General features: G+C 42.0%; 1 protein-coding gene across 1 annotated transcript in view; it reads left to right on the plus strand.

Moving 5' to 3' along the window:
* The first annotated feature begins 1,096 nt into the window (after window positions 1-1,096).
* Window positions 1,097-27,854, plus strand: part of slc6a8 (solute carrier family 6 member 8) — a 180,193-nt gene continuing 153,435 nt past the window's right edge. The window contains exon 1 of the mRNA XM_034171870.1: window positions 1,097-1,638. Within this exon, the coding sequence (XP_034027761.1) occupies window positions 1,308-1,638 (331 nt within the window). The 5' untranslated portion in view covers window positions 1,097-1,307. The remainder of the gene's footprint in view (window positions 1,639-27,854) is intronic.

A 27,854-nucleotide genomic window follows, 5' to 3' on the forward strand; every position in this document is an offset into this window, starting at 1 on the left:
ACCATTTAATTTGTGTCAGTGTCCAAATAGTTCTGAGCCTTGCTGGATGTCCATGTTGGAAACGTGCGCGCTGAAGAAACCTGTCCAGAATGTGCCTCCGCGGCCTGCGGGCACAGGATGGGCGGTCAGCTCCCGGATTAAGTCCCTGTCTTCAGAGTTAAACTAACTCCGGTCAGCAGGTTAAGTCCCGCCGCTACCCGCCAGCCGCCAGTTTGACACCACTATTGGAGACAGATTTGTTGAATAGAAGGGGGCGGGGGTAGAAGAGAGCGGCGCTGATTGAAGTGACGTCTGGACCTTGGAGTGGGCGGGGCCGAGCAGTGACGCGCCCCCCCCGGTCCTTATAAAGGGGGTCAGCGTAACGGACTGCAGGACTTCAGTTTAGTGCAGCTCCTCTGGTTTGTCTCCTCTCCTCTTGTCTCGGTTCAGTTCCTTCGTGTTTGCCGTCCCGCACCGTGCGTGTGCGCGCGCCCCTGTTACCGTGAGTTGGTCCTGTGCGTAACCGTCCGGTTTCATGCGATTCTTCAGACTCACATTTAAGTGTTTCGTGGACTGTTTCTGAAGGTCGGTGATCCAGGTTTCCTCTGATCCGATTTAGTTTCTTAACAGATTCTTTTCACAGCCTTAATTTGAAGCCGATCAGTGTTTAGGACCATTAAACTGCTGGAATCAGTCCGGGTTTAGGACTGAAACCAGGACACCAAGTGCGTCTGTTTGGGCAGACAGCAGCAGAGTCCACAGACCACTGCTCACTGACTGATCACTGACTGACTGATCACTGATCACTGACTGCTCACTGACTGATCACTGACTGACTGATCACTGATCACTGACTGATCACTGACTGATCACTGACTGATCACTGACTGACTGATCACTGCTCACTGACTGATCACTGACTGATCACTGACTGATCACTGACTGACTGATCACTGACTGGTTTTGGGTGGGTTTCTGTTTACCATTAATTTTATTTTTATTTTTTAAAGCACTGATTTTGGTTGCTTGTTTCCACCTGTTTTGGCAGTGGGCTGACTGTTTGCTTGACTGTTTCCACCTGGTTTGGTCAGTGGCCTGACTGCCTGCGTCTTCAGTGGCCTGACTGCTTGTCTCTGACTGGTTTGTTCAGTGGGTTGACTACTTGTTTCCACCTGGTTTGGTCAGTGGTCTGTCTGCTTGTTTGTTCAGTGGCCTGACTGCTTGTTTCGGACTGGTTTGTTCAGTGGGTTGACTGCTTGTTTTCCACCTGGTTTCATCAGTGGTTTGACTGCTTGTTCCCGACTGGTCTGTGGACTTTAGTCTCGATAATGGAGAAGCAGGTCCTGCCTGAATCCTTCTGCTCCATGACTATTCTGGAGGAAACCAAAACCAGCCACAACCCCCTGTCCAATGGGGGAAACAGCTACCCCCCTGCAGTCGTGAACGGCAGCTTGGCCACACTGACAGTGGCGGCACCCGGGGACGTGGCCAGCAGTGTTTGTGGTGGGCCGGATATGAAGGGACGGGGGACAAGTACAGGACACCAGGAGCGTGAGACATGGTCGCGGCAGCTGGACTTCATCATGTCCTGTGTGGGATTCGCTGTTGGACTCGGGAACGTGTGGAGATTCCCGTACCTGTGCTACAAGAACGGAGGAGGTGAGTCCAAAGAACATGCCCACACACAAAGCACATAGTGCCACCTTTTTGCATAAGCCCCGCCTTCTTCACTGATCTAATGGGGGGGAATGGATCACCTTGAGGGTCTGGCTCCTATAAGAACTGTTCCTGTCTGTAATGTTTGTTTGGAGTGGGCGGAGCCACGACTCATTGTGAGGGATCCAGATGCGTTTTTTTTTTTTTGTGGACACCCAGGTACTTGTAGTAGTCCACAATGTCCACCTGAGTTCCATTAATGGTAACTGGGTTTGGACTGATCTTTTGTCTTCTGAAGTCCACCACCAGCTACTTCGTCCTAGATACGTAGAGTTGCAGGAGGTTGAGTCCACACCACTCCACAAACCTGTCCATAACAACTAAAATGTTTAAATCCCTATTAGTCTGGGCCTAACTTTTACTATCCAGTGCATTCAGAAAGTATTCACAGCATTTTACTTTTTCAACATTTTGTTAAGTTACAGCCTTGTTCCAAAATGGAAGAAATTTATTTTTTCCCTCAAAATTCTACACACAACACCCCATAATGACAATGTGAAAAAGGTTGTTTTTTTTTAAAGATTTTTCCAAATTTATTAAAAATAAAAAAACTAAGATTTTGGATGTACATGCGTATTGACAAGCTGCCTCCTTGATCATCCTTGAGATGTTTCTACAGCTTAATTGGAGTCCACCTGGGGTAAATTCAGTTCATTGGACATGATTTGGAAATACACACACCTGTCTACATATAAGGTCCCACAGTTGACAGTCAGAGCACAAACCAAGCAGGAAGTCAAAGGAATTGTCTGTAGACCTCAGAGACAGAACTGTCTTGAGGCACAAATCTGGGGAAGGGTACAGAAACATTTCTGCTGCTTTGAAGGTCCCAATGACCACAGTGGCCTCCATCATCTGTAAATGGAAGAAGTTCAGATCCATCAGGACTCTTCCTAGAGCTGGCTGTCCGTCTATCCTATCTAGGTGCACCAAGCTTTTGGCATCATATTCAAGAAGACTTGAGGCTGAAATTGCTGCCAAAGGTGCATCAACAAAGTACTGAACAAAGGGTGTGAATACTTATGTACATGTGATTTCTTAGATTTTTATTTTGTAAAAAAATTGCAAAAAACTTGTTTCACATTGTCATTATGGGGTATTGTGAGTAGAATTTTGAGTGGAAAAAAGTCATTTATTCTATCTTGGAATAAGGCTGTGACATAAAGTGTTGTGAATACTTTCTGGATGCAGTGTACATCAGTATTACTCTGGGCCTATGTTTTACTGTAGTTCTGGACTAAGTTTAATTGAAGAGTCATATAAAATAAGTTAATTTTTCTGCATAACTAAAGTGGGATGTGAAGCATATCTGTTGTAGTGTAACTAGTGCGGTGCCTGTAGGAAGTTTCTATTCCTGTAGAACATTGGCAGCTGAAGTAGATTTTTCATGGCTGGTCGTATGAGGTTGTGTTTGAAGGTGAGATTGACAAAGAGATGCACTTACTCTGACATAACAAAGTGTACATTTGTTAAGCCAGGGTTGGTTAAAGAGACAAGCAAATAGTTATTTTAAGAAAAAGACTGACATTCATCCATCATGGTCCGACTCACACACACACACACACATACACACACAGATACAAAAAGGAATAAACACAGCGTTCATGAAGCACAAACATAAGGATGCGAACGCAGTAGTTGGGTGATTCTTAGACTATGGGCACTTATTATGTCCTTTGATCATATTGTATGAAAAACAGAAAAAAGGGGAAATTTTACACTTTTATAGTTATCTTTACAATGAAAGTGTGTTAAGAAATAGTAGTCTATGATGACTTTTTCCACCTTTTTTCAGCATCATTATATGCAAATATTGCCGTTTTGTGCTTGTCCCACACCCAGACTTGATCTTCAATGATAAAAATGAATGGTAAAGAAACATTTTTTCTAATGTTTTAAAATATCTCTGAATAAAATATCAGTAAAATAATTAAAACATACGAGGGCTGTCAATAAAGTAACAGTCCTTTTTATTTTTTCAAAAACTATATGGATTTCATTCATATGTTTTTACGTCAGACATGCTTGAACCCTCGTGCGCATGCGTGAGTTTTTCTACGCCTGTCGGTGACGTCATTCGCCTGTGAGCACGCCTTGTGGGAGGAGTCGTCCAGCCCCTCGTCGGAATTCCTTTGTCTGAGAAGTTGCTGAGAGACTGGCGCTTTGTTTGATCAAAATTTTTTCTAAACCTGGGAGACACATCGAAGTGGACACGGTTCGAAAAATTAAGCTGGTTTTCAGTGAAAATTTTAACGGCTGATGAGAGATTTTGAGGTGATTCTGTCGCTTTAAGGACTTCCCACGGTGCGAGACGTCGCGCTGCGCTTTCAGGCGGCGTCATCAGCCTGTTCAAGCTGAAAACCTCCACATTTCAGGCTCTATTGATCCAGGACGTCGTGAGAGAACAGAGAAGTTTCAGAAGAAGTCGGTTTCAGCATTTTATCCGGATATTCCACTGTTAAAGGAGATTTTTTTTAATGACAGACGTGCGGACGGGTCCGCGCGTCGGGACGCAGCCGCCGCGACGCTCCGCCACAGGAAAAACACCTCCGTTGAAAGCCTTAAGGACAAGTTGGAACATGTCCTGCCTGTTAAACAATTTCTCATATACTCACTCCACTGAAAGCCATCAAAAGCCGCCTGGATTTTACAAATGGTTATCAACACGGAGGTGTTTTTCCTGTGCCGCCGCACCGCGTCGGCTGCGTCCCGACGCGCGGACCCGTCCGCACGTCTTTCATTAAAAAAAATCTCCTTTAACAGTGGAATATCCGGATAAAATGCTGAAACCGACTTCTTCTGAAACTTCTCTGTTCTCTCACGACGTCCTGGATCAATAGAGCCTGAAATGTGGAGGTTTTCAGCTTGAACAGGCTGACGACGGCGGCTGAGAGCGCTGAGCGACGTCTCGCACCGTGGGAAGTCCTTAAAGCGACAGAATCACCTCAAAATCTCTCATCAGCCATTAAAATTTTCACTGAAAACCAGCTTAATTTTTCGAACCGTGTCCACTTCGATGTGTCTCACAGGTTTAGAAAAAATTTTGATCAAACAAAGCGCCAGTCTCTCAGCAACTTCTCAGACAAAGGAATTCCGACAAGGGGCTGGACGACTCCTCCCACAAGGAGTGCTCACAGGCGAATGACGTCACCGACAGGCGTGGAAAAACTCACGCATGCGCACAAGGGTTCAAGCATGTCTGACGTAAAAACATATGAATGAAATCCATATAGTTTTTGAAAAAAATAAAAAGGACCGTTACTTTATTGACAGCCCTCGTAATTGGGGTATTCAGTGTCATACAACTGTTGTGATTTTTTTAAACAAAATGTAGTTGTCCCACACTGTTGCCGTAATTTCCACCACAACACTGTAATGTCCCTTTAAACAGTTTGTATGAAAGATTGTTTGGGTAGTTTCTATGGAGATAAACAGTGACATCAGAGCACATGTATATAGCACCAAATCACAACAAACAGTTGCCCCAAGGTGCTTTATATTGTAAGGCAATGGTGTGGTGGAAATTACATTTACAAGGCCAATAGTGCCCGTAGTTAAAGAATCACCCAGTTATTGATAATGTGAGTCAGGGACATTTAGGTTTGTTGTGAAATGTGTGGATTGATTCAGAACTATTGTCTTTTCATATATTTTGTATTTTATCAAGGACCCTGTAGGGAGTTGAACCCTGTTCGTCTAATGTGAAAGTACCACTGCCGCTGCCTTCTTTGGCTGTTGGGGAAAAGCAAAAACAATAATGTGTGAGCATGATCTTTCTAAGTGTTTTGAAGGTTCACTCTGGTGAGGTTTGTTTTTTGGGGTAGACTAACAGGTCTGTATGGTGGAATATTGTTTATTTCGTTGACCTGCGCACAGTCTGGCAGCAGCCTTTGTTTTGAAATGTAGCTACATTTTAACTGACGTCTTATTAACGTGGACATGCACGTGTTGGTAAATCGATGAACTTTCGGAGTGGTGTCCCATGTAACGCCCCACCCTCTGTGCAGACTAACGCTGACTTCTCTCCTTCATTACAGTCGTATTTCTGCAGTACTTCACTTCCATTTGGCAGATTGTTTCGCTTTTGTCAAGCTCATCTTTGTCGTTGCCATTTATGAATCTGAAATAGTGGCAGAAAATGCTTTAAGCATTTTGGGCGTTTTCCTGTGTTACCATATTAGGTTTGTGTCCATTCAGTGTGTGAGAGGGGGCGTGGCTGGGAAGAGTAGGACAGAAGCCACGGAGGACGCCATCCTGGAAGTACTAATGTTACATTGTTAATCAAAATAACGGTTTCAAAATAAAGGTTTTGAAAATTAATCCCTCAAATTTTCCTAATAAAGGATGCACATCATCGAGCTATGTGCAAGACAAATCTGAAAGCTGTCGCATGTCTCTGTCAGAGACATATGAGCCCCACACACACACATCTTGCTTTATAGATGGATGTCTGAGTTCCACGTTACTGGGTCTGTTTGAGGTTCCAGCTTTAAAATCAGCTCTGTTAAGATGAGGGAAGACAAAAATATGAACATGATTATGGCTCTTGTGGTTTGTAATCTGATCAAACAAACATTTCGGTTGTGACATTGATTTTGGTTAACGGCAAAAAAAATGGTGAAAATACTAATACACACATTAAGCAGGAAAACTTTAATCTATTGTTAGACTCGATTGGCTTTGCTCAAAATGTAAATGAGTCCACCCACCACTTTAATCATACCTTAGATCTTGTTCTGACTTATGGTATGGAAATTGAAGACTTAACAGTATTCCCTGAAAACCCCCTTCTGTCTGATCATTTCTTAATAACATTTACATTTACTTTAATGGACTACCCAGCAGTGGGGAATAAGTTTCATTACAGTAGAAGTCTTTCAGAAAGCGCTGTAACTAGGTTTAAGGATATGATTCCTTCTTTATGTTCTCCAATGCCATATACCAACACAGGGCAGAGTAGCTACCTAAACTCTGTGAGTTAGATTATCTCGTCAATAGTTTTATATCCTCATTGAGGACAACTTTGGATGCTGTAGCTCCTCTGAAAAAGAGAGCCTTAAATCAGAAGTGCCTGACTCCGTGGTATAACTCACAAACTCGCAGCTTAAAGCAGATAACCCGTACATTGGAGAGGAAATGGCGTCTCACTAATTTAGAAGATCTTCCCTTAGCCTGGAAAAAGAGTCTGTTGCTCTCTAAAAAAAAAAGCCCTCCGTAAAGCTAGGACATCTTACTACTCATCACTAATTGAAGAAAATAAGAACAACCCCAGGTTTCTTTTCAGCACTGTAGCCAGGCTGGCAAAGAGTCAGAGCTCTATTGAGTCGAGTATTCCTTTAACTTTAACTAGTAATGACTTCATGACTTTCTTTGCTAATAAAATTTTAACTATTAGAGAAAAAATTACTCATAACCATCCCAAAGACATATCGTTCTCTTTGGCTGCTTTCAGTAATGCCGTTATTTGGTTAGACTCTTTCTCTCCGATTGTTCTGAGTTATTTTCATTAGTTACTTCCTCCAAACCATCAACATGTTTATTAGACCCCATTTCTACCAGGCTGCTCAAGGAAGCCTACCATTAATTAATGCTTCGATCTTAAATATGATCAATCTATCTTTATTAGTTGGCTATGTACCACAGGCCTTTAAGGTGGCAGTAATTAAACCATTACTTAAAAAGCCATCACTTGACCCAGCTATCTTAGCTAATTATAGGCCAATCTCCAACCTTCCTTTTCTCTCAGAAATTCTTGAAAGGGTAGTTGTAAAACAGCTAACTGATCATCTGCAGAGGAATGGTCTATTTGAAGAGTTTCAGTCAGGGTTTAGAATTCATCATAGTACAGAAACAGCATTAGTGAAGGTTACAAATGATCTTCTTATGGCCTCAGACAGTGGACGCATCTCTGTGCTTGTTCTGTTAGACCTCAGTGCTGCTTTTGATACTGTTGACCATAAAATTTTATTACAGAGATTAGAGCATGCCATAGGTATTAAAGGCACTGAGCTGCGGTGGTTTGAATATTTATCTAATAGATTACAATTTGTTCATGTAAATGGGGAATCTTCTTCACAGACTAAGGTTAATTATGGAGTTCCACAAGGTTCTGTGCTAGGACCAATTTTATTCACTTTATACATGCTTCCCTTAGGCAGTATTATTAGACAGCATTGCTTAAATTTTCATTGTTACGCAGATGATACCCAGCTTTATCTATCCATGAAGCCAGAGGACACACACCAATTAGCTAAACTGCAGGATTGTCTTACAGACATAAAGACATGGATGACCTCTAATTTCCTGCTTTTAAACTCAGATAAAACTGAAGTTATTGTACTTGGCCCTACAAATCTTAGAAACATGGTGTCTAACCAGATCCTTACTCTGGATGGCATTACCCTGACCTCTAGTAATACTGTGAGAAATCTTGGAGTCATTTTTGATCAGGATATGTCCTTCAATGCGCATATTAAACAAATATGTAGGACTGCTTTTTTGCATTTGCGCAATATCTCTAAAATTAGAAAGGTCTCGTCTCAGAGTGATGCTGAAAAACTAATTCATGCTTTTATTTCCTCTAGGCTGGACTATTGTAATTCATTATTATCAGGTTGTCCTAAAAGTTCCCTGAAAAGCCTTCAGTTAATTCAAAATGCTGCAGCTAGAGTACTGACGGGGACTAGAAGGAGAGAGCATATCTCACCCATATTGGCCTCTCTTCATTGGCTTCCTGTTAATTCTAGAATAGAATTTAAAATTCTTCTTCTTACTTATAAGGTTTTGAATAATCAGGTCCCATCTTATCTTAGGGACGTCATAGTACCATATCACCCCAACAGAGTGCTTTGCTCTCAGACTGCAGGCTTACTTGTAGTTCCTAGGGTTTGTAAGAGTAGAATGGGAGGCAGAGCCTTCAGCTTTCAGGCTCCTCTCCTGTGGAACCAGCTCCCAATTCGGATCAGGGAGACAGACACCCTCTCTACTTTTAAGATTAGGCTTAAAACTTTCCTTTTTGCTAAAGCTTATAGTTAGGGCTGGATCAGGTGACCCTGAACCATCCCTTAGTTATGTTGCTATAGACTTAGACTGCTGGGGGGTTCCCATGATGTACTGAGTGTTTCTTTCTCTTTTTGGTCTGTATGCACCACTCTGCATTTAATCATTAGTGATTGATCTCTGCTCCCCTCCACAGCATGTCTTTTTCCTGGTTCTCTCCCTCAGCCCCAACCAGTCCCAGCAGAAGACTGCCCCTCCCTGAGCCTGGTTCTGCTGGAGGTTTCTTCCTGTTAAAAGGGAGTTTTTCCTTCCCACTGTCGCCAAGTGCTTGCTCACAGGGGGTCGTTTTGCCCGTTGGGGTTTTTCCGTAATTATTGTATGGCTTTTGCCTTACAATATTTGTTGTGATTTGGCGCTATATAAATAAAATTGATTTGAAAACTAAACTGAAGGGAGCTGGGTAAGAAAATAGTCATAAAAACCCCCCCAGAATGCATCCCTGGACATCAAAAACACAATGATCCCCCCCCCCCACACACACACACACACACACACCTACAGGCCTGAGATGTTAATTGGTGCAGATAAGCCGTCCCCTTAACCATCTGGAGTCGAATGATGTGCCAGCGCGTCAAAAGTCACATGACTTAATTAAGCGGACGTAGCACACAATCGGCTCCACTCTGTCTGTTTAATGTGTGTTGAACGTGGAGACTTCAACCTCCATAGCACTTTTTAAATTTTGTTAATAGGCCAAGTATAACTTGAATTATGATTAATAATTTAAGAATGTTTTTTGGGGGATGATATTCTATTATGATATTCTGCGTGTTCTGCAGACAGCTGCAGCAAAATTACTAATTTCCTCCTTTCAGCTGAAAGAGCAAGAAGGCTGGGAAGAAACAGGACTCCTCAACTGCAGCAGGAGAAAAGGGTGTTACCATTGGTGGAAAAATCAGAAACTAACCAGTCACATTCACCAGCTTCATGTGGGTTTGATGATGACGCCCAGACCCCATGTGGGTCTCTGTGTGTGTGCGTGCGCGTGTTTTGTGAACGGGACTTTTCTTCCGTGTCTCTCTGTCTGCCACAGCAAACAAATTAAAAAAAAAAAAACACAGATTTTTCTTTATCACTAGTGTAAAATATATTACCAAATAAACAATGATCCCCTATCCAAGTAATTTGGTTGCTAAGAGAAGAGAAATTGTGGTTTCATGTGGAGCGATAAGGAAAAAGCGATCACTTTTGAAAGTTTTTTTGTTATTTGCTGTGCTTGGAGTATGTTTTAGTGTGTGGTGGAGTGTTTTAGCGTGTGTAGTTAGCGTATGGTGTAGTTTTTTATTTAGTGCGTCAAAATAATCAGGCGTCTGGAGCAGTGCGTCAAGTCTCTGTTTTTTTTTTAACTGAAGATGATCAAACCACGGTGATGAAGTGGATTTTATTGTTCTGGTTAAGAAAAGAACGGGCAATGGATAAGCCAAACAGTAACAATTTAATGTTGTAAATTGTGCACAACGGAATACAGACAACAATCAGTTTGGGACTACAGTCAGTTACACGTTGGGTGACGTGTGGGCAGGCTTGAGGATAGGAGACGCCCATCCAGAACCGAGCCGGATCCCACACGGCCCTCACTGCCAGCGGACCTGAAGAACACCGGAGCCGCCAAGTCCTGGGTCCCCAGGTGGTCACCGTCTTCAGCTGTCAGACCTGGTACTGCTGGCAGAGAACAGAAACAGCACAGGTGAGTGTGAGTACGCACACTCAGTAATCCCACAGTCTGTGTTCAGTAAGGAGGGAGAACCTCCACCTCCAATAACACACTCGGACAGCTCCTGAGACAACCACTTATCTGGGTGGGGTGGGAGGCGAAGCCACAGCAGACAAGGAATCCGTCACAGGAAAACGGCTGCAAAAGAGATCAGACTATTGGAGGTGGAGTTGCAGTCCGGCCTTTATGGTGATGGTGATGAGTTGACTGAGTGACAGCTGGTGCTGATGAAGAGTGACAGCTGTCACTCCCAGTGGCTCCGGCGCCCTCTCGTGCTTGAAGCCCGCACTCCAAGCAGGGCGCCATCTGGTGGTGGTGGGCCAGCAGTACCTCCTCTTCAGCGGTCCACACAACATTTTGGCCACTAACACAGTCAGGACAGTCTGTACCAATACCAATAAAAATGCTACAAAGACAAGGAATTAGGGAAAATACACATGGATATTGAGGTGGAATATCTGTACAAATTTTGGAGCTTCTGATGTGCATTGAACAGGAATTGTTTTTCTGAGTGTCACAAATATAATTTGTGTGGCATCTTATTGCATGTAAATAGCCCCAAAAAAACGCCTGAAGCATTTCCTGCACGTTAATGTGAATTGTTGCATATAACCTTGTTTATGCTACATTTTAACATATTTTTGAAGTTTACAATTTAGATTTACATTCTAAGTTATGAAAATAGTTCGTTAAAAATTTCTGATTCAAATTTTATGTTTTGGGGTGAATATTAGGTCACTTTTTTTAATGTAGTATGTCAGAATGAAAGAAAAACTGTAAAGTCACACAGGTGAGGTTGTGCTGAAAAAATGACACCAAACAAGGTCAGGTAAACAGTTTTTAAGGTAAATTATGAAGGTAAAACCAAAACTAGTCAAAAACGCCCAAAAATAGCCAAGAACCCAGAGGGTTAATGAAGTATTTAAATAATGTGCAGGTTAAAGTCTTTCTATAATATGATGCTGCTTTAGAACAGAGCAGTGGCGGTTAGTGAGTGAAATAGAATCTGTTCAGCAGAACACTTTGCGCTTTTCTTAACCGTCACCTGGTTTTACCTTAAACTCTGGGATACGATCACAAAAGAGTTTCTGTAAAAAGGTCGATGGTGAACAGATTGTGATTTGGCCATGAAAACAAAACTTCAGTCAGATGATTTATGATTTTTTTTTTTTTTTTTTTTTGCTTTAATCCATGTTGTTGTGGGCGTGGAACTTTGGGTGACAGTGTCTCCGCCTCTTGTAGCGTTTTTAGCTTGTTGTCTGCTAGCTGTCATGTTGGTGTTGTCTGTTTGTTTGTAGTATTTTATAATTATCTGTCTTGTTGTGGACAAATGGGCTAATGGATCATCTGAGACGTCTCTGCTGTAATCTTCACGCTGAGACAAACTCTCGTCTTATACGAAGTATCACCATGACGTCACACGCCGGAGTGCGCCGGTGCGGCAGCCGTACTGGTAATTCAGCCACTGACTGTGTGTAATATTTGAAGATGTCACCGTTCACAGCGTGCGCTTGGTGATCCATCGCACGCTGACGGATCAGCTCAGCACCGTCAAACCCATCAACACATCATGTCCACATGGATGATGATGCGTTTGAAAGAGTTTCACTTTGCAAACATTTAGCCTAAAAACAAACCCACTCCCATTCTGTATTTTTTTTTCTTCTTTCCTTTGGTTTCCTCTGTGTAGCTCCACATTTAGGCAATAAGATGAGTGAAGTCATTATGAAGGCTGCAAACTAACAACCATCTGATTTTCAGTTCATTCTTTTTAAATAAAACATAGTTTAACGTTCCTAAAGACGAGCATTTACACAGAACGCAAGTGCGCAAAAGAGCGATTTTTCAGACAAACGGACAAACACAAAGTGATAAGTTGGACTCACTGGTGTCAAAATGACCATAAGGAAGAAATAAAGCCAGCGAGAAGAAATGCACTGGTTCAGTTCTCGCTGGTCTGGTGGCTTTCAGGTGAACTGCAGCCTGACGCAGTTTTTGGACTGCATTTAAAAAGTCCCTCAACTTCAACGCATGTCCTGTTGCTGCACTGAGTCCACAGAGATGGAACCAGACAGCGGGAAGAACACAGACATCAACAGGCTGATATTCCCTCACAGGCCCGCTGATACAATCAATCAATCAATTTTTTTATATAGCGCCAAATCACAACAAACAGTTGCCCCAAGGCGCTTTATATTGTAAGGCAAGGCCATACAATAATTATGTAAAACCCCAACGGTCAAAATGACCCCCTGTGAGAAAGCACTTGGCTACAGTGGGAAGGAAAAACTCCCTTTTAACAGGAAGAAACCTCCAGCAGAACCAGGCTCAGGGAGGGGCAGTCTTCTGCTGGGACTGGTTGGGGCTGAGGGAGAGAACCAGGAAAAAGACATGCTGTGGAGGGGAGCAGAGATCAATCACTAATGATTAAATCCAGAGTGGTGCATACAGAGCAAAAAGAGAAAAACAGTGCATCATGGGAACCCCCCAGCAGTCTACGTCTATAGCAGCATAACTAAGGGATGGTTCAGGGTCACCTGATCCAGCCCTAACTATAAGCTTTAGCAAAAAGGAAAGTTTTAAGCCTAATCTTAAAAGTAGAGAGGGTGTCTGTCTCCCTGATCTGAATTGGGAGCTGGTTCCACAGGAGAGGAGCCTGAAAGCTGAAGGCTCTGCCTCCCATTCTACTCTTACAAACCCTAGGAACTACAAGTAAGCCTGCAGTCTGAGAGCGAAGCGCTCTATTGGGGTGATATGGTACTACGAGGTCCCTAAGATAAGATGGGACCTGATTATTCAAAACCTTGTAAGAAGAAGAATTTTAAATTCTATTCTAGAATTAACAGGAAGCCAATGAAGAGAGGCCAATATGGGTGAGATATGCTCTCTCCTTCTAGTCCCTGTCAGTACTCTAGCTGCAGTATTTTGAATTAACTGAAGGCTTTTTAGGGAACTTTTAGGACAACCTGATAATAATGAATTACAATAGTCCAGCCTAGAGGGAATAAATGCATGAATTAGTTTTTCAGCATCACTCTGAGACAAGACCTTTCTCATTTTAGAGATATTACGTAAATGCAAAAAAGCAGTCCTACATATTTGTTTAATATGCGCTTTGAATGACATATCCTGATCAAAAATGACTCCAAGATTTCTCACAGTATTACTAGAGGTCAGGGTAATGCCATCCAGAGTAAGGATCTGGTTAGACACCATGTTTCTAAGATTTGTGGGGCCAAGTACAATAACTTCAGTTTTATCTGAGTTTAAAAGCAGGAAATTAGAGGTCATCCATGTCTTTATGTCTGTAAGACAATCCTGCAGTTTAGCTAATTGGTGTGTGTCCTCTGGCTTCATGGATAGATAAAGCTGGGTATCATCTGCGTGACAATGAAAATTTAAGCAATACCATCTAATAATACTGCCTAAGGGAAGCATGTATAAAGTGAATAAAATTGGTCCTAGCACAGAACCTTGTGGAACTCCATAATTAACTTTAGTCTGTGAAGAAGCTTCCCCATGTACATGAACAAATTGTAATCTATTAGACAAATATGATTCAAACCAGCGCAGTGCCTTTAATACCTATGGCATGCTCTAATCTCTGTAATAAAATTTTATGGTCAACAGTATCAAAAGCAGCACTGAGGTCTAACAGAACAAGCACAGAGATGAGTCCACTGTCCGAGGCCATAAGATCATTTGTAACCTTCACTAATGCTGTTTCTGTACTATGATGAATTCTAAAACCTGACTGAAACTCTTCAAATAGACCATTCCTCTGCAGATGATCAGTTAGCTGTTTTACAACTACCCTTTCAAGAATTTTTGAGAGAAAAGGAAGGTTGGAGATTGGCCTATAATTAGCTAAGATAGCTGGGTCAAGTGATGGCTTTTTAAGTAATGGTTTAATTACTGCCACCTTAAAAGCATGTGGTACATAGCCAACTAACAAAGATAGATTGATCATATTTAAGATCGAAGCATTAAATAATGGTAGGGCTTCCTTGAGCAGCCTGGTAGGAATGGGGTCTAATAAACATGTTGATGGTTTGGTTGAAGTAACTAATGAAAATAACTCAGACAGAACAATCGGAGAGAAAGAGTCTAACCAAATACCGGCATCACTGAAAGCAGCCAAAGATAACGATACGTCTTTGGGATGGTTATGAGTAATTTTTTTCTCTAATAGTTAAAATTTTGTTAGCAAAGAAAGTCATGAAGTCATTACTAGTTAAAGTTAATGGAATACTCAGCTCAATAGAGCTCTGACTCTTTGTCAGCCTGGCTACAGTGCTGAAAAGAAACCTGGGGTTCTTATTTTCTTCAATTAGTGATGAGTAGTAAGATGTCCTAGCTTTACGGAGGGCTTTTTTATAGAGCAACAGACTCTTTTTCCAGGCTAAGTGAAGATCTTCTAAATTAGTGAGACGCCATTTCCTCTCCAACTTACGGGTTATCTGCTTTAAGCTACGAGTTTGTGAGTTATACCACGGAGTCAGACACTTCTGATTTAAAGCTCTCTTTTTCAGAGGAGCTACAGCATCCAAAGTTGTCTTCAATGAGGATGTAAAACTATTGACGAGATACTCTATCTCACTTACAGAGTTTAGGTAGCTACTCTGCACTGTGTTGGTATATGGCATTAGAGAACATAAAGAAGGAATCATATCCTTAAACCTAGTTACAGCGCTTTCTGAAAGACTTCTAGTGTAATGAAACTTATTCCCCACTGCTGGGTAGTCCATCAGAGTAAATGTAAATGTTAAGAAATGATCAGACAGAAGGGAGTTTTCAGGGAATACTGTTCAATCAATCAATCAATCAACTTTTTTCTTATATAGCGCCAAATCACAACAAACAGTTGCCCCAAGGCGCTCCATATTGTAAGGCAAGGCCATACAATAATTATGAAAAACCCCAACGGTCAAAACGACCCCCTATGAGCAAGCACTTGGCCACAGTGGGAAGGAAAAACTCCCTTTTAACAGGAAGAAACCTCCAGCAGAACCAGGCTCAGGGAGGGGCAGTCTTCTGCTGAGACTGGTTGGGGCTGAGGGAAAGAACCAGGAAAAAGACATGCCGAGAAGGGGGGCAGAGATCGATCACTAATGATTAAATGCAGAGTGATGCATACGGAGCAAAAAGAGAAAGAAACAGTGCATCATGGGAACCCCCCCACAGTCTACGTTAAGTCTTCTATTTCCATACCATAAGTCAGAACAAGATCTAAGATATGATTAAAGTGGTGGGTGGACTCATTTACTTTTTGAGCAAAGCCAGTAGAGTCTAATAATAGATTAAATGCAGTGTTGAGGCTGTCATTCTCAGCATCTGTGTGGATGTTAAAATCGCCCACTATAATTATCTTATCTGAGCTAAGCACTAAGTCAGACAAAAGGTCTGAAAATTCACAGAGAAACTCACAGTAACGACCAGGTGGACGATAGATAATAACAAATAAAACTGGTTTTTGGGACTTCCAATTTGGATGGACAAGACTAAGAGACAAGCTTTCAAATGAATTAAAGCTCTGTCTGGGTTTTTGATTAATTAATAAGCTGGAATGGAAGATTGCTGCTAATCCTCCGCCCCGGCCCGTGCTACGAGCATTCTGACAGTTAGTGTGACTCGGGGGTGTTGACTCATTTAAACTAACATATTCATCCTGCTGTAACCAGGTTTCTGTAAGGCAGAATAAATCAATATGTTGGTCAATTATTATATCATTTACCAACAGGGACTTAGAAGAGAGAGACCTAATGTTTAATAGACCACATTTAACTGTTTTAGTCTGTGGTGCAGTTGAAGGTGCTATATTATTTTTTCTTTTTGAATTTTTATGCTTAAATAGATTTTTGCTGGTTATTGGTAGTCTAGGAGCAGGCACCGTCTCTACGGGGATGGGGTAATGAGGGGATGGCAGGGGGAGAGAAGCTGCAGAGAGGTGTGTAAGACTACAACTCTGCTTCCTGGTCCCAACCCTGGATAGTCACGGTTTGGAGGATTTAAGAAAATTGGCCAGATTTCTAGAAATGAGAGCTGCTCCATCCAAAGTGGGATGGATGCCGTCTCTCCTAACAAGACCAGGTTTTCCCCAGAAGCTTTGCCAATTATCTATGAAGCCCACCTCATTTTTTGGACACCACTCAGACAGCCAGCAATTCAAGGAGAACATGCGGCTAAACATGTCACTCCCGGTCCGATTGGGGAGGGGTCCAGAGAAAACTACAGAGTCCGACATTGTTTTTGCAAAGTTACACACCGATTTAATGTTAATTTTAGTGACCTCCGATTGGCGTAACCGGGTGTCATTACTGCCGACGTGAATTACAATCTTACCAAATTTACGCTTAGCCTTAGCCAGCAGTTTCAAATTTCCTTCAATGTCGCCTGCTCTGGCCCCCGGAAGACAATTGACTATGGTTGCTGGTGTCGCTAACTTCACATTTCTCAAAACAGAGTCGCCAATAACCAGAGTTTAATCCTCGGCGGGTGTGTCGTCGAGTGGGGAAAAACGGTTAGAGATGTGAACGGGTTGGCAGTGTACACGGGGCTTCTGTTTAGGGCTACGCTTCCTCCTCACAGTCACCCAGTCAGCCTGCTTTCCCGGCTGCTCGGGATCTGCCAGGGGGGAACTAACGGCGGCTAAGCTACCTTGGTCCGCACCGACTACAGGGGCCTGGCTAGCTGTAGAATTTTCCACGGTGCGGAGCCGAGTCTCCAATTCACCCAGCCTGGCCTCCAAAGCTACGAATAAGCTACACTTATTACAGGTACCGTTACTGCTAAAGCAGGCCGAGGAATAACTAAACATTTCACACCCAGAGCAGAAAAGTGCGGGAGAGACAGGAGAAGCCGCCATGCTAAATCGGCTAAGAGCTAGTAGCTACGCTAAGCTAGCGGATTCCTAAAAACACGCAAAGTGAATAATGTGTAAATAATTTAGAGGTGATTCAGCAGAAGGAGTGCTTTAGTTAAGGCACGTAAAGATTACACTGGGAAACAAATCATAATCTAGATAACTAGATCAATCTAACTGTGCAGATTAAACAGCTAACAGATACAGAAAAACACCGCTGTGCTCCGGAACAGGAAGGGATACAATACCGCAGTGAGAGCCAACCACCAGTAGAGGCAAGCAAGAGCTACAATAACTCTACACCTCCAAAGACGGGAATGACTTCACGGGCGTTGCCTCCGTGATTTAATTTCTCAAAATGTCACTTTCGATCTTCGGGGTCAAGAGTCGACACGTTGTCTGAAGTCATCTTCCCGTGTGTTTTCTCACCGCGCCTCTTGGAGTCTGGAGTTTTTCGCCTGCCAGTCTGTGGGCATACGTGGGAAAGTCGGTGTCACTGACTGACAGTCCCCCCTAAAAATCGGTCCACCCTGCATTCACTGCGCCTGCGTCATCAGCTGCGGTTCACTGATTATTGCCTCATTTCTGCTTAAAACTAACTTTAGAATGATTTAAAAGGTTTTACTTTGTCATCTGATGGTCATCTAATAATCACATTAATCAATTTGATCACTTTTGGTTAAGAGAGTCAGACTCAGACAAGCTGCTGAGTTCTGAAATTAAACAATTTTTAGGGGTGGACCATTCCGTCTGCGACATCAGAAGTAAACAACAACAGTGTTCTCTTGTATTTAATGTTGTATGCTAACTGTGTTAGCACTTTTAGCAGCTATCGGAACTTTATCCGTTAGGAACATTAATGTATAATTACTGAGAAAAGAAGCTGTGTGTAACTTCTAACGTCCACAACAAAGTGAATCGTTATGAGAACCACCACACAATTAGCCTGTTAGCTTAGCTAGTTCAGACTCAAGGAGAGGGGCGTGTCCAGGCTCCTTTTGTCACCTAGGCTCCACCCCTTTATGCACGAATGACTTCATCATACACCTGCTGCTGACATGGCGCCATCCAGACTGTGGTCCAGACACGGGTTTTCATTTCATGTCCTATAGAAAACCTACATGTAACTTTGTCCTGGATGGAGACCTGTTAGGAAAATTACCTAAAAACACTGACACAGACAACAAATGAAACACCAAACAGGTTTCAGTTTCTCAAATCTTTCTTTATTTAAAGCTTTAAAGGTAGATGTCATACAGAGTGTAAGCCTGAAGACAAAATACGAGTACATTCAGTTTTCATGCCACTTATATACAGTCCCAAAGTGTTCCAAGGTCCATTCAATGAAATCATTTGATATTATAAGACAGTCAGCCTCAAAGTATCATTATACACTGATAAAACATTCTCGCCTCATCATATAGCATAAGACAATCAGAGGAATAGTCCTTTCCTTCTTGTTCATCATGCACAGATGAACGCCTCAATTTTATCTGTGCTCTTCCTCTTCCATGGCGTTGTTCAATTAATTACTGAGACAGTTATAATGATAAATATATTTTACAGAGCTTTAACAACATTAACTTTTCCAGCAAGGCCGTCTGTGGTTTTGTTCCATGACAGAAAGTCTTTCATGGGTTTGTGGCCCGTATGAACCCTCCCACTCTCTGTGTCCCGGTACCGGAGTCAATGGAATTTCGTCAAGAAATCCAGATCAGAGACAACGTGGACTCTTCATCCTTCTGGAATCCTCCGCGATCAGCAGTGTAATAAGATGCGGGTTAAACCGCTGAGGCAATGTGACAGACTCAGGAAACCTACGATTCACTCTTTATCGGAGTAGCTTTTTGTTTGTTTTTTTTCTTCCCCTCCTGAACTATAAATGGGCTCCAGATTGCGTTTCCTTTGTATTCATGACTTCTACATCAGTGAAAATATCTCAGATTTCTCTGCTCACTGAAGTTAATGTGGAATAATAATAATGAAAAGCAAAATAAAAAAATTAAAAAGTACATTTTCTTTTGTTAATACAGAAAAAATGGTCAAATTACGAACCAACTAGTAACACGGGTTTTTAAAAGGCTCATTCATTCATTTTTTTAAATACCTGCTTACCCCAATTAAAGCTCACAGAAACTTCAGAATTTTAATTCTTTATTTTTCAGCTTCATCTTAAACTGGATTTAGTTTTAATGATTCTTTGAATTATGGAGGCTAAAAATTTTACATCAGTGACACAATTTCAGTTCCTCCATATATTCGGAAGATGTCAGTCTGTGTACTCCGAAACAAATCATACATCACAGCCAGGTGGAGGGGGAGATGTACCACTTCTCTGCCTGGGTGATTGCCATCCAGGACCCGGGACAGTTCCCTAGTGTGAACATGCTCCCAGATCTGACTTAATTACCTCCACGGTTACAGCGGCATCCGGTGGTTGAACTAAACACGTGTCAGCTGGTGGCTCATTTGTGTCCGTGTGTCTAATGTGAACATTTGAGGCGTTTTGCACGTTTGCCATGTGTCTAATGTGAACATTTTGATGAGTTGCTTTTGCACATTTGCTGTGTTTCTAATGTGAACATTTTGAGGTGTTGTTTTGTGTGTTTGCCGTGTCTTTGTGTGAGGCGTTGAAGTTGTACTGTCTTCATGTCCAGCAGAGACACATGAATAAAGGGACGTCATGCTTTTCCCTCCTGAAAGGTTGTGTTCACACAGTTAGGGGAGGAGTGATGGAGGAGAGGAGACAAAGGTCCGGACGTTCACACAGTGGACGACAGACGAAAGGAGAAGGTCAAACGTCTGCTAAATCACAGAGACACAGGAGAAACAGTTCAGTTCTCACATTACAGAGACAGACCTGTCTGTCTCTGTGTCTTTCTGTCTGTCTCTCTCTCTGTCTGTGCCTGTGTCTGTGTGTCTCTCTCTGTGTCTCTCTTCATGTCTGTCTCTCTTTCTGTGTCTGTCTGTCTCTCTGTGTCTCTCTTCATGTCTGTCTGTCTCTCTCTCTCTCTGTGTCTGTCTCTCTCTCTGTGTCTGTGTTTTTCTTCATGTCTGTCTCTCTCTCTCTCTGTGTCTGTCTGTTTGTCCGTCTCTGTCTTTTCTGAAGGATCAGTTCTTGAACCTCCTCTGAGATTCTGGCTTCTGAGTGTTTTTAATTTTTTTGTGGTATTTATGGTTCAGGTATCGATGTGTCCATTCAGTGAATTTAATGCCACAAATGCAGATCTGAAAGTTCAAAGTCCTGAAATAAAAATGCAGTTCATCCCATCAGCAGACTAACGGGAGTCAAATAACATGAGAGATCCATCAACAGCCGGCACCCCAAAAATCACGAGGACCAATGGGCATTTATTAGATCCTGGAACCTGTCCCCCAATCCAGGATCAAGCCCACTAGTTGGACATGAAATCTGGAAATGCTGATTAAGTAATGCGGAACTCGAGTTGTGTTGGTGTCGCATCACGGACGCATAAACTCTTTTCTGTGGTGCAACCAGATGGTGGCGCTACACCGGACAGGTGTTGAATTTCTGAATTTCTCTGAAGTAGAAATCATTAAACAGCTGTAGGTGTCTGATTCTGGATCAGAGTGGAGTTTGTTAAGATGTTGAGAGATCCTCTGCGTCCAAATACTCTTCACAGTGACCCCAGAAGAGTCGCTCTGTCAAGGCCGGAAGTCGAAGGTCACAGCTGTTGTTGGGGTCAGAGGTCAGAGTTACGTCACGACGGAGATGATTTAACAAACACAAAGTGTGACATCATCATCGCTCGCCCCATGTGGACGGGAGATTAACTGGAGGACATTAATCTGTTAATCCTATTGACACTCCTCACCGCTGCTCCTCTTTCTTTCTCTTCCTCCACCCTTTCACTTTCCCTCCTTTATTTTGTAGTGTAGCATCTTTTGATGTTTATTCACCCATTATATTTATGTCTCATCCTTATTTCCTTTTGTCCCTTCTTTTCTGTACTTCCTCGTCTCCTCCTTCTTCAGTCCTCCTTTCCTTTTCTTCTCTCCTACCACCCATTGCCACCCTTTTCTCCTCCATCATCCTTCATGACCACTGTTGTGTTGGTGAACAGCATTTCACCTCAGACGCCCCCCACCACCAGTTCTCATTACTCATAGCTTCACGGCGATCATCGCCTATGTTCACAAGCTTGTTCTGCATGTTCTAGAAGTGGAATGAAGTTGATGGGATTAACTATGTGACATCAGTACCTGTTAAAGTGTAAATAGAACGCTTCCTGTTACCACCAGGGGGCACTATGAGTTAGGTGGGAAGTTAATATATGTAGATGATCAGGGCGGAGCCCTTATCACATCCAGTAGGTTTGAAGGATCTATGATGAAGTATGTGGGCGTGACAGCCGTTCAAAGTGAAACACCGTGCTCCGAAACACTCACCAAAGTTTGACGAACCATAGCAGCCACGCCTTTTGACGTACAGAAATTCTTTTAATAACTTTTGATCAGCATGGGGTCATGATGATGTTGACCAAATTTGAAGATGATTGGATGAAATCCCTAGGACAAGTTTGTTCAAATGTAAGTAGTGGAAATGGCAAAAAACAGCAAAAATTACCTCCAAAATCGAAACTTAAAATAAAAATGGCTGACTTCCTGTCGACATTTCACTATGACGGTAACAGACTTTTTTTGTGTGCTAGCATGGTAAATATGTGTACTATATTTTGTGAGGCTATGACAAAACAAAAAAACAATGGGGATGGTTTTTTGAAAATTTGTAGGGGGTGCTATTTCGCCATTTTGCTGTGACCATGTGCGCATCCTCCAAAATATTGAATTACAGATATGGCCGGCAAGTCATCGTAGGATGACTTCGACGTCACTCAGGGCCTAAAAATACAAAAATAGGAGAACTATAAACTAATAAATATTAAAAATAAGAATATGAAAAATACAAAAATAGACTTCCGGTTCCTGGGTAGAGGGGATGGCGACTTAGTGAGAGAGCTCTCTACAGGATTTAATTAAAACTGTCCCAAAGTAAAGTAACTAACCAGACAACAAGGGAGAAGGAGCACAGATAATGTCCAGAAAGAACAGGAGAGGTAAAAAACAAACGTCTGAACAAGTGAGAGATGACGAGATGCTGCTAGCAGAAGAAGCTAATGTTAGCTCTCCCGTGGCTAGCCGGGGTGCCTCCGCCGCTCCTAGCTATGACGGCGCTGAGACAAAGAATGAAGACAAACCAGAAAATGACATGGAAACACAACTACGATACTCCAGAGGAGAGGTGGTCGAAACCAACGTGAGGCTGAACGAAGTGGAAACCAGGGTTTCTGGGCATGAAGACAAGCTACAAACCATAGAGGAAATATTAGCAGAGACAACGTGATAAAAGCTTCAACTCAAACTGACATCACTGGAGGCCGACTTGAGGAGGGAGACGCTCAGACTGTACGGAGTTCCACAGGGAGCGGAGTCAGGATCACAGACTGTGATGCATTTTGTAGAGAAGCTACTTTGTGAGAATCTGAGCGTCCCCTCATCAACAGCACTACAGATAGAGAGGGCGCATAGAGCGCCACCATCTCCACCACCAGATGACTCCCAGCTCAGATTGATCCTGGTTCAATTCTGCCCACAGCAGAACCAAGGAGAAGCTGCAAGTATACAGACAGGAGGAGAATTAAACTCTAATATTGGTGATATGGGCAATACGGTAAAATTCTAATTAGTGTTGAGCTAAAACATGTGGGGATTCTTTTTCCTGCGGGTCCATTACCGGGGAAGGCCCCCAATTCAGGGAATAATTAGGGAATTTCCTTCAAAGGCTGTTCAGGAAAATTCTTACCTCAGTTATGTACTTTATTTTTCTTTCTTTTTTTTTTTTTTTTTTGGTTCTTTACGTTGGATTTTGGGGGGGGGGGGGGGGGTTACCTGCTGCTGCTGTTGGAAATACTGTGTTCAGTTAATATAATCACATGCAGAATGAGCCCGTGAGCATTATGTCTTTCAATGTAATTGGGGTCATGAATGTGATTAAGATGAATAAGATTTTATCAAAATTAGACAGAGAAAGAGCCCAGATCCCTCCAGGAGACACGTATGAACCAAACGGACCATTTGAGGCTGAAAAAGAAAGGGTTTTAAATATGTGCTTTCATCATCAGTCAAATCTAAACATGGGTGTGGGGGGCTATACTTATCTCTGGTGCACTGAACCATGAACACGTCTCAGAAATCAGGGATGAGGACGTCAGATCTGTCAGGGTGACAGGAAGGACAGAGGGTCTGAAATTACAGCTCTAAAAGGTGTTTGTCCCACCTGGACGTGACTGGGTGTTCTACAGGAATATTTTTAATTTAAAGTTGGATTCTCAGGGCATGGTTGTGTTTTTTTTTTTTTTTTTTTGGGGGGGGGGGGGGGTGCTTTAATTTTAGGCTTGACCCCAAATTAGATCCTCTAACCCGACTAGTCAGATTACTTCACTCATAAGAAGAGCTGGTTCTTATTTGGGGTAATAGACGTGTGAGCTGTACCCATCTAACAGACATGACACACACTATTATGGTTCACTTACAGTTTATGTTAGACTAGATGATTTTTTTGATGTTTAAAGCAGATCGATTTCGGATTGGAGACTAACAAGGGGTTTGCCTGATCATAACCTTATCTCCTTGGCTCTGCTGATGGGCAGGAAAAAACAAAATATCCTATGGAAATTGAACTAAAGGTATTTAATGATCATACCACAGTATCCAAGATAAAGGAAGATAGTAAAGAACAACACTGCAGAGGTGTCAGTCATTCTATGGCAGGGGTGGCCAAGTTTGGTCCTCGAGAGCCACCTTCCTGACACTCTTAGTTGTCTCCCTGTTCCAACACACCTGAATCCAATGAAAGACTCGTTAGCAGACTTTTAATGAGCCTTTCATTGGATTCAGGTGTGTTGGAACAGGGAGACAACTAAGAGTGTCAGGAAGGTGCCTCTCGAGGACCGAACTTGGCCACCACTGTTCTATGGGATGCACTTAAAGTGGTAATGAGAGGTAAATTAACCTCCATTAGCTCCACCTAAAGACAACCAAAGAGCAAAAACCTACGGAACCCGGGAGAGGTCACTTAAAGTGATTTTTTTTTTCTGGCCATGATAATTTGTACACATGTTTTCCTTTAATTGAGCCAACGAATTAATAAAACATGCTCTCAAATGAATAAAACGTGCGCACGTTTTAATGGCTGTGATAATTCGTTCGCACGTTTTCCTTTAATTGAGCCATCAAATTAATAAAATGTGTGCACATTTTCCTTTCGTTCAAAATGAACTCCATAATATGACCTAAATTGTCATCCTTATGACGGGAAACGCTTCACCCTCAGCATCCTTGTTAATGTGCTTAAACTCCAGATGATGCCATGCTGGGCAGCTACAGTTCTCTATATGTCCTTGTGCACCCAAACCATGATGATACACACTGACCAGATCCATTTCTAATGGGGAAATGTATTACACTGTCTCCTGGTTTGTTGGCTATTAGCCAACAAACGAACAAACCAATATGTCAAAAACAATATTGAGTAATTGAATGCACGTTTTACAAATTGCGGTCACGTTTAAGTAGATTGTGCCTTGTTTTACTCAAACGATGCTTAAAATGTGCGTACAGTATTATAAAATGTGCGCACAATATAATAAAACGAGCGCACAATATAATAAAATGAGCGCACATTCTCTCCACATGCAAAACACTTTGCGATGACAATTCCAGGGCTCCGTAAAAACTAGTATGTCTGTCTGTATTTATTTATTCACAAGCCTTTAAAACAAAAAGCAGTACTACAAAAATAAAACAAGTAAAAACAAAATATAATCAAAATAAGAATAACATAAAAGCACCAGGGGCCTAATGTACAGAGAGTGAAGCTGGTGTGTGTCAGTGAGGCTGGCATACCGAACAGCGTGCACACACACACTGATTTTAAAAAGGTGAGACGCGGCTCCGCTGACACTGACATCACAATTTACACGCGTTTATGGACAAATACTGACCACAGGAAGCCTGTTAAGAAGCTCTGCAGCTCACCATCAAGCAAAAATAAATAATAAAGACATTAGTAATAATAATAATAAAAAATTTGAATGTGCACATCCCCAAATGTGTCCGATGGTTTTCATCACAATTACACAAATAAACTATTTAAACACTGTGCAGCCTCCACATGTGATTTGAACATTGATGAAATGAAAATATTTCATATTAACAGAAACAAAATCATCATGTGACGATGCCTTTATAGCAACATGTGTGCAGTTAACAGCTCTGATTACATTTGGGAAACCGCTGTAATGTTGGAATGTACCTGATGACCAATGGTGGGCACTGTTCTGCTAACCGCTAATTATCGAAGATAATGTTTTCATTATCGGATTAGCTTTTCAGATAACTTTGAAAACCATCATCGGACCAATTATCTTCTGATAAGTTTTGGTCCGATAATTTTTAGACCTGCTAACATTTTTGCAGACGTAGTTTTTTGTAGTAGATGCACAATTTTATCCTCTACAAACAGAGAAGAGCTGGTTCCAGAATAAACTGCTCTATCCTCTGCAGGCAAAGGAGAACTGGTCATAGAAAAGAAAAAACTTTCTTTTGACTCCATACTAATACGCTGGCAATAGCACCCAAGTCATCCAGAGGCATAGAGTTTTAACTCTGCCGAACTAATTTCAGACAAGTTATTTAAATTAACTTGTCATTTGTCTGTTTTATGAAAGTGAAAATATCAGATATATGTTTTAGTTTTAAAGTAACGCACTAATTTTGAAGGTTTTAGTGTGGACATGGTGTGTGTGCAGTGCATTATGGGTAAAAGTTCATGACAGGAGAACTGCATTTGAGACGCTCTGATCAGGCTCCACACAGACAACAGCATTAAACTCTTTCTATATTGTGCCTAAAACTCTCGTGAATATATTCTCTGGGATTATAGACATTGTTATTGTTTGTTTTATGTAAAAATGCCAGAAGAAGCCCAGGTTGCTTCCTCCAAAAGCCGAACAGTCTGTTCAATTGTGATTCAGGGCATATGATATAACCTGCATCAAAATTCATAGAACACTGCCATCTACTGGCGACTGGTTATATCACAGTGTTTTCGACTGCAGGATTTTAAAATTATCTGTAGATTTCAAAAACCTGAGATACCACACACATGGAGATAAAAACAAATCATAGATCTGACAGGTTTAGTTGTACAGTGTGTGGTGTCAGCCACATGGTAAAAACAACACACACAAACAGATTTCACACACAAACATTCCCAGGTCAAACACCTCGCTTTCTGATTGGCTGCATGTCACATTTAGCTCCTCACGTCCTTCTTAACACACCACACACAGCAGGAATATCTGATAAGATTATATTTAACGTCATCACGATTGTTGGGGCGTACTTAAGATTGTCGGAAGGGGAAGATCGGGTCCGATATCGGCCTAATTATATTGCCATGTGAACCAGGCTTGATGTTATGATGCCTCATGGAGCGACTGATTGATGCATTATGACACCGCACCGAACATGTTTTCACTATTATTTGATTTCGTTGTGCGACTGACATCATTATTCAAGCATTCAACAGGTGATTCCTATCGCCACACAATTCCAACACGAGAAAGTTTTTTGACAGTTCTTGTTATTGAAAGAAACCTTGTCTTCCTAACCGGATAGAGTTGTGATGTCATCACGCGTGCGCTTAGGCGCTGTCTAGCGGGATCTTGAAAATTTCTTTCTTTTTTTATACAAATGAAAAAAATGACATTTTACAAACGCGTTACATTGATTCACTTCTGTTGTTTTTTACATAGAATGAATGAATCAACCAATCAGTATTAGTGGATGCTTAGTTACCCATAATGTTCAAATCTTCAGAATTAGTGCATTATTTTAAAATTAACAGATATGTGTTATATATCACTTTGTACATTTTAAGAGTTTACATTAATGTAGTTATTCTATCTGGAATAATTTTATTTTTAAAGCAAAATCATAACTCAAACCTGCTTTCCATTTCAAGACCTCTGTCTCATTGCGGGACCACTGTATCCTGTCAGGGTAAACGATGCTTTCCTACAGCAGGGGGCAGAGTGCACAAAGACATAAGCGCTGGCTCATTGGCTGTTTGGGTTTGTGATCACCATTGGTTCTGTTAGAAGCTTTGGCTGCGTTTAAACTCAAAATCAGCTTCTTAGTGGCTGAGAGCGTATGGGAGGCAAAATTTAAAGTTATCGGTTATCTGTTGCTTCTGATAAGTTTTTAGGCAGTTTAACTTTTCAGTTAGCTGATTACCGGTTATCCAAGCTAACTTTTTGGTTAGCTGATTACCGGTTATCCAAGCTAACTTTTTGGTTAGCTGTGCCCACCACTGCTGATGACATCTGAATGATTGTGGCTCAGCTCAAGGTTGACTGGCACACTCCTGACTGATCAGCCAGCTCCCGCTGGAATGCTCCTGTTGCCAGGAAGCCCAGTGTGATCAGCACCTGCGTGGGC

Source organism: Thalassophryne amazonica, chromosome 6 (genome assembly GCF_902500255.1).
Source record: "Thalassophryne amazonica chromosome 6, fThaAma1.1, whole genome shotgun sequence".
NCBI lineage: Eukaryota > Metazoa > Chordata > Actinopteri > Batrachoidiformes > Batrachoididae > Thalassophryne > Thalassophryne amazonica.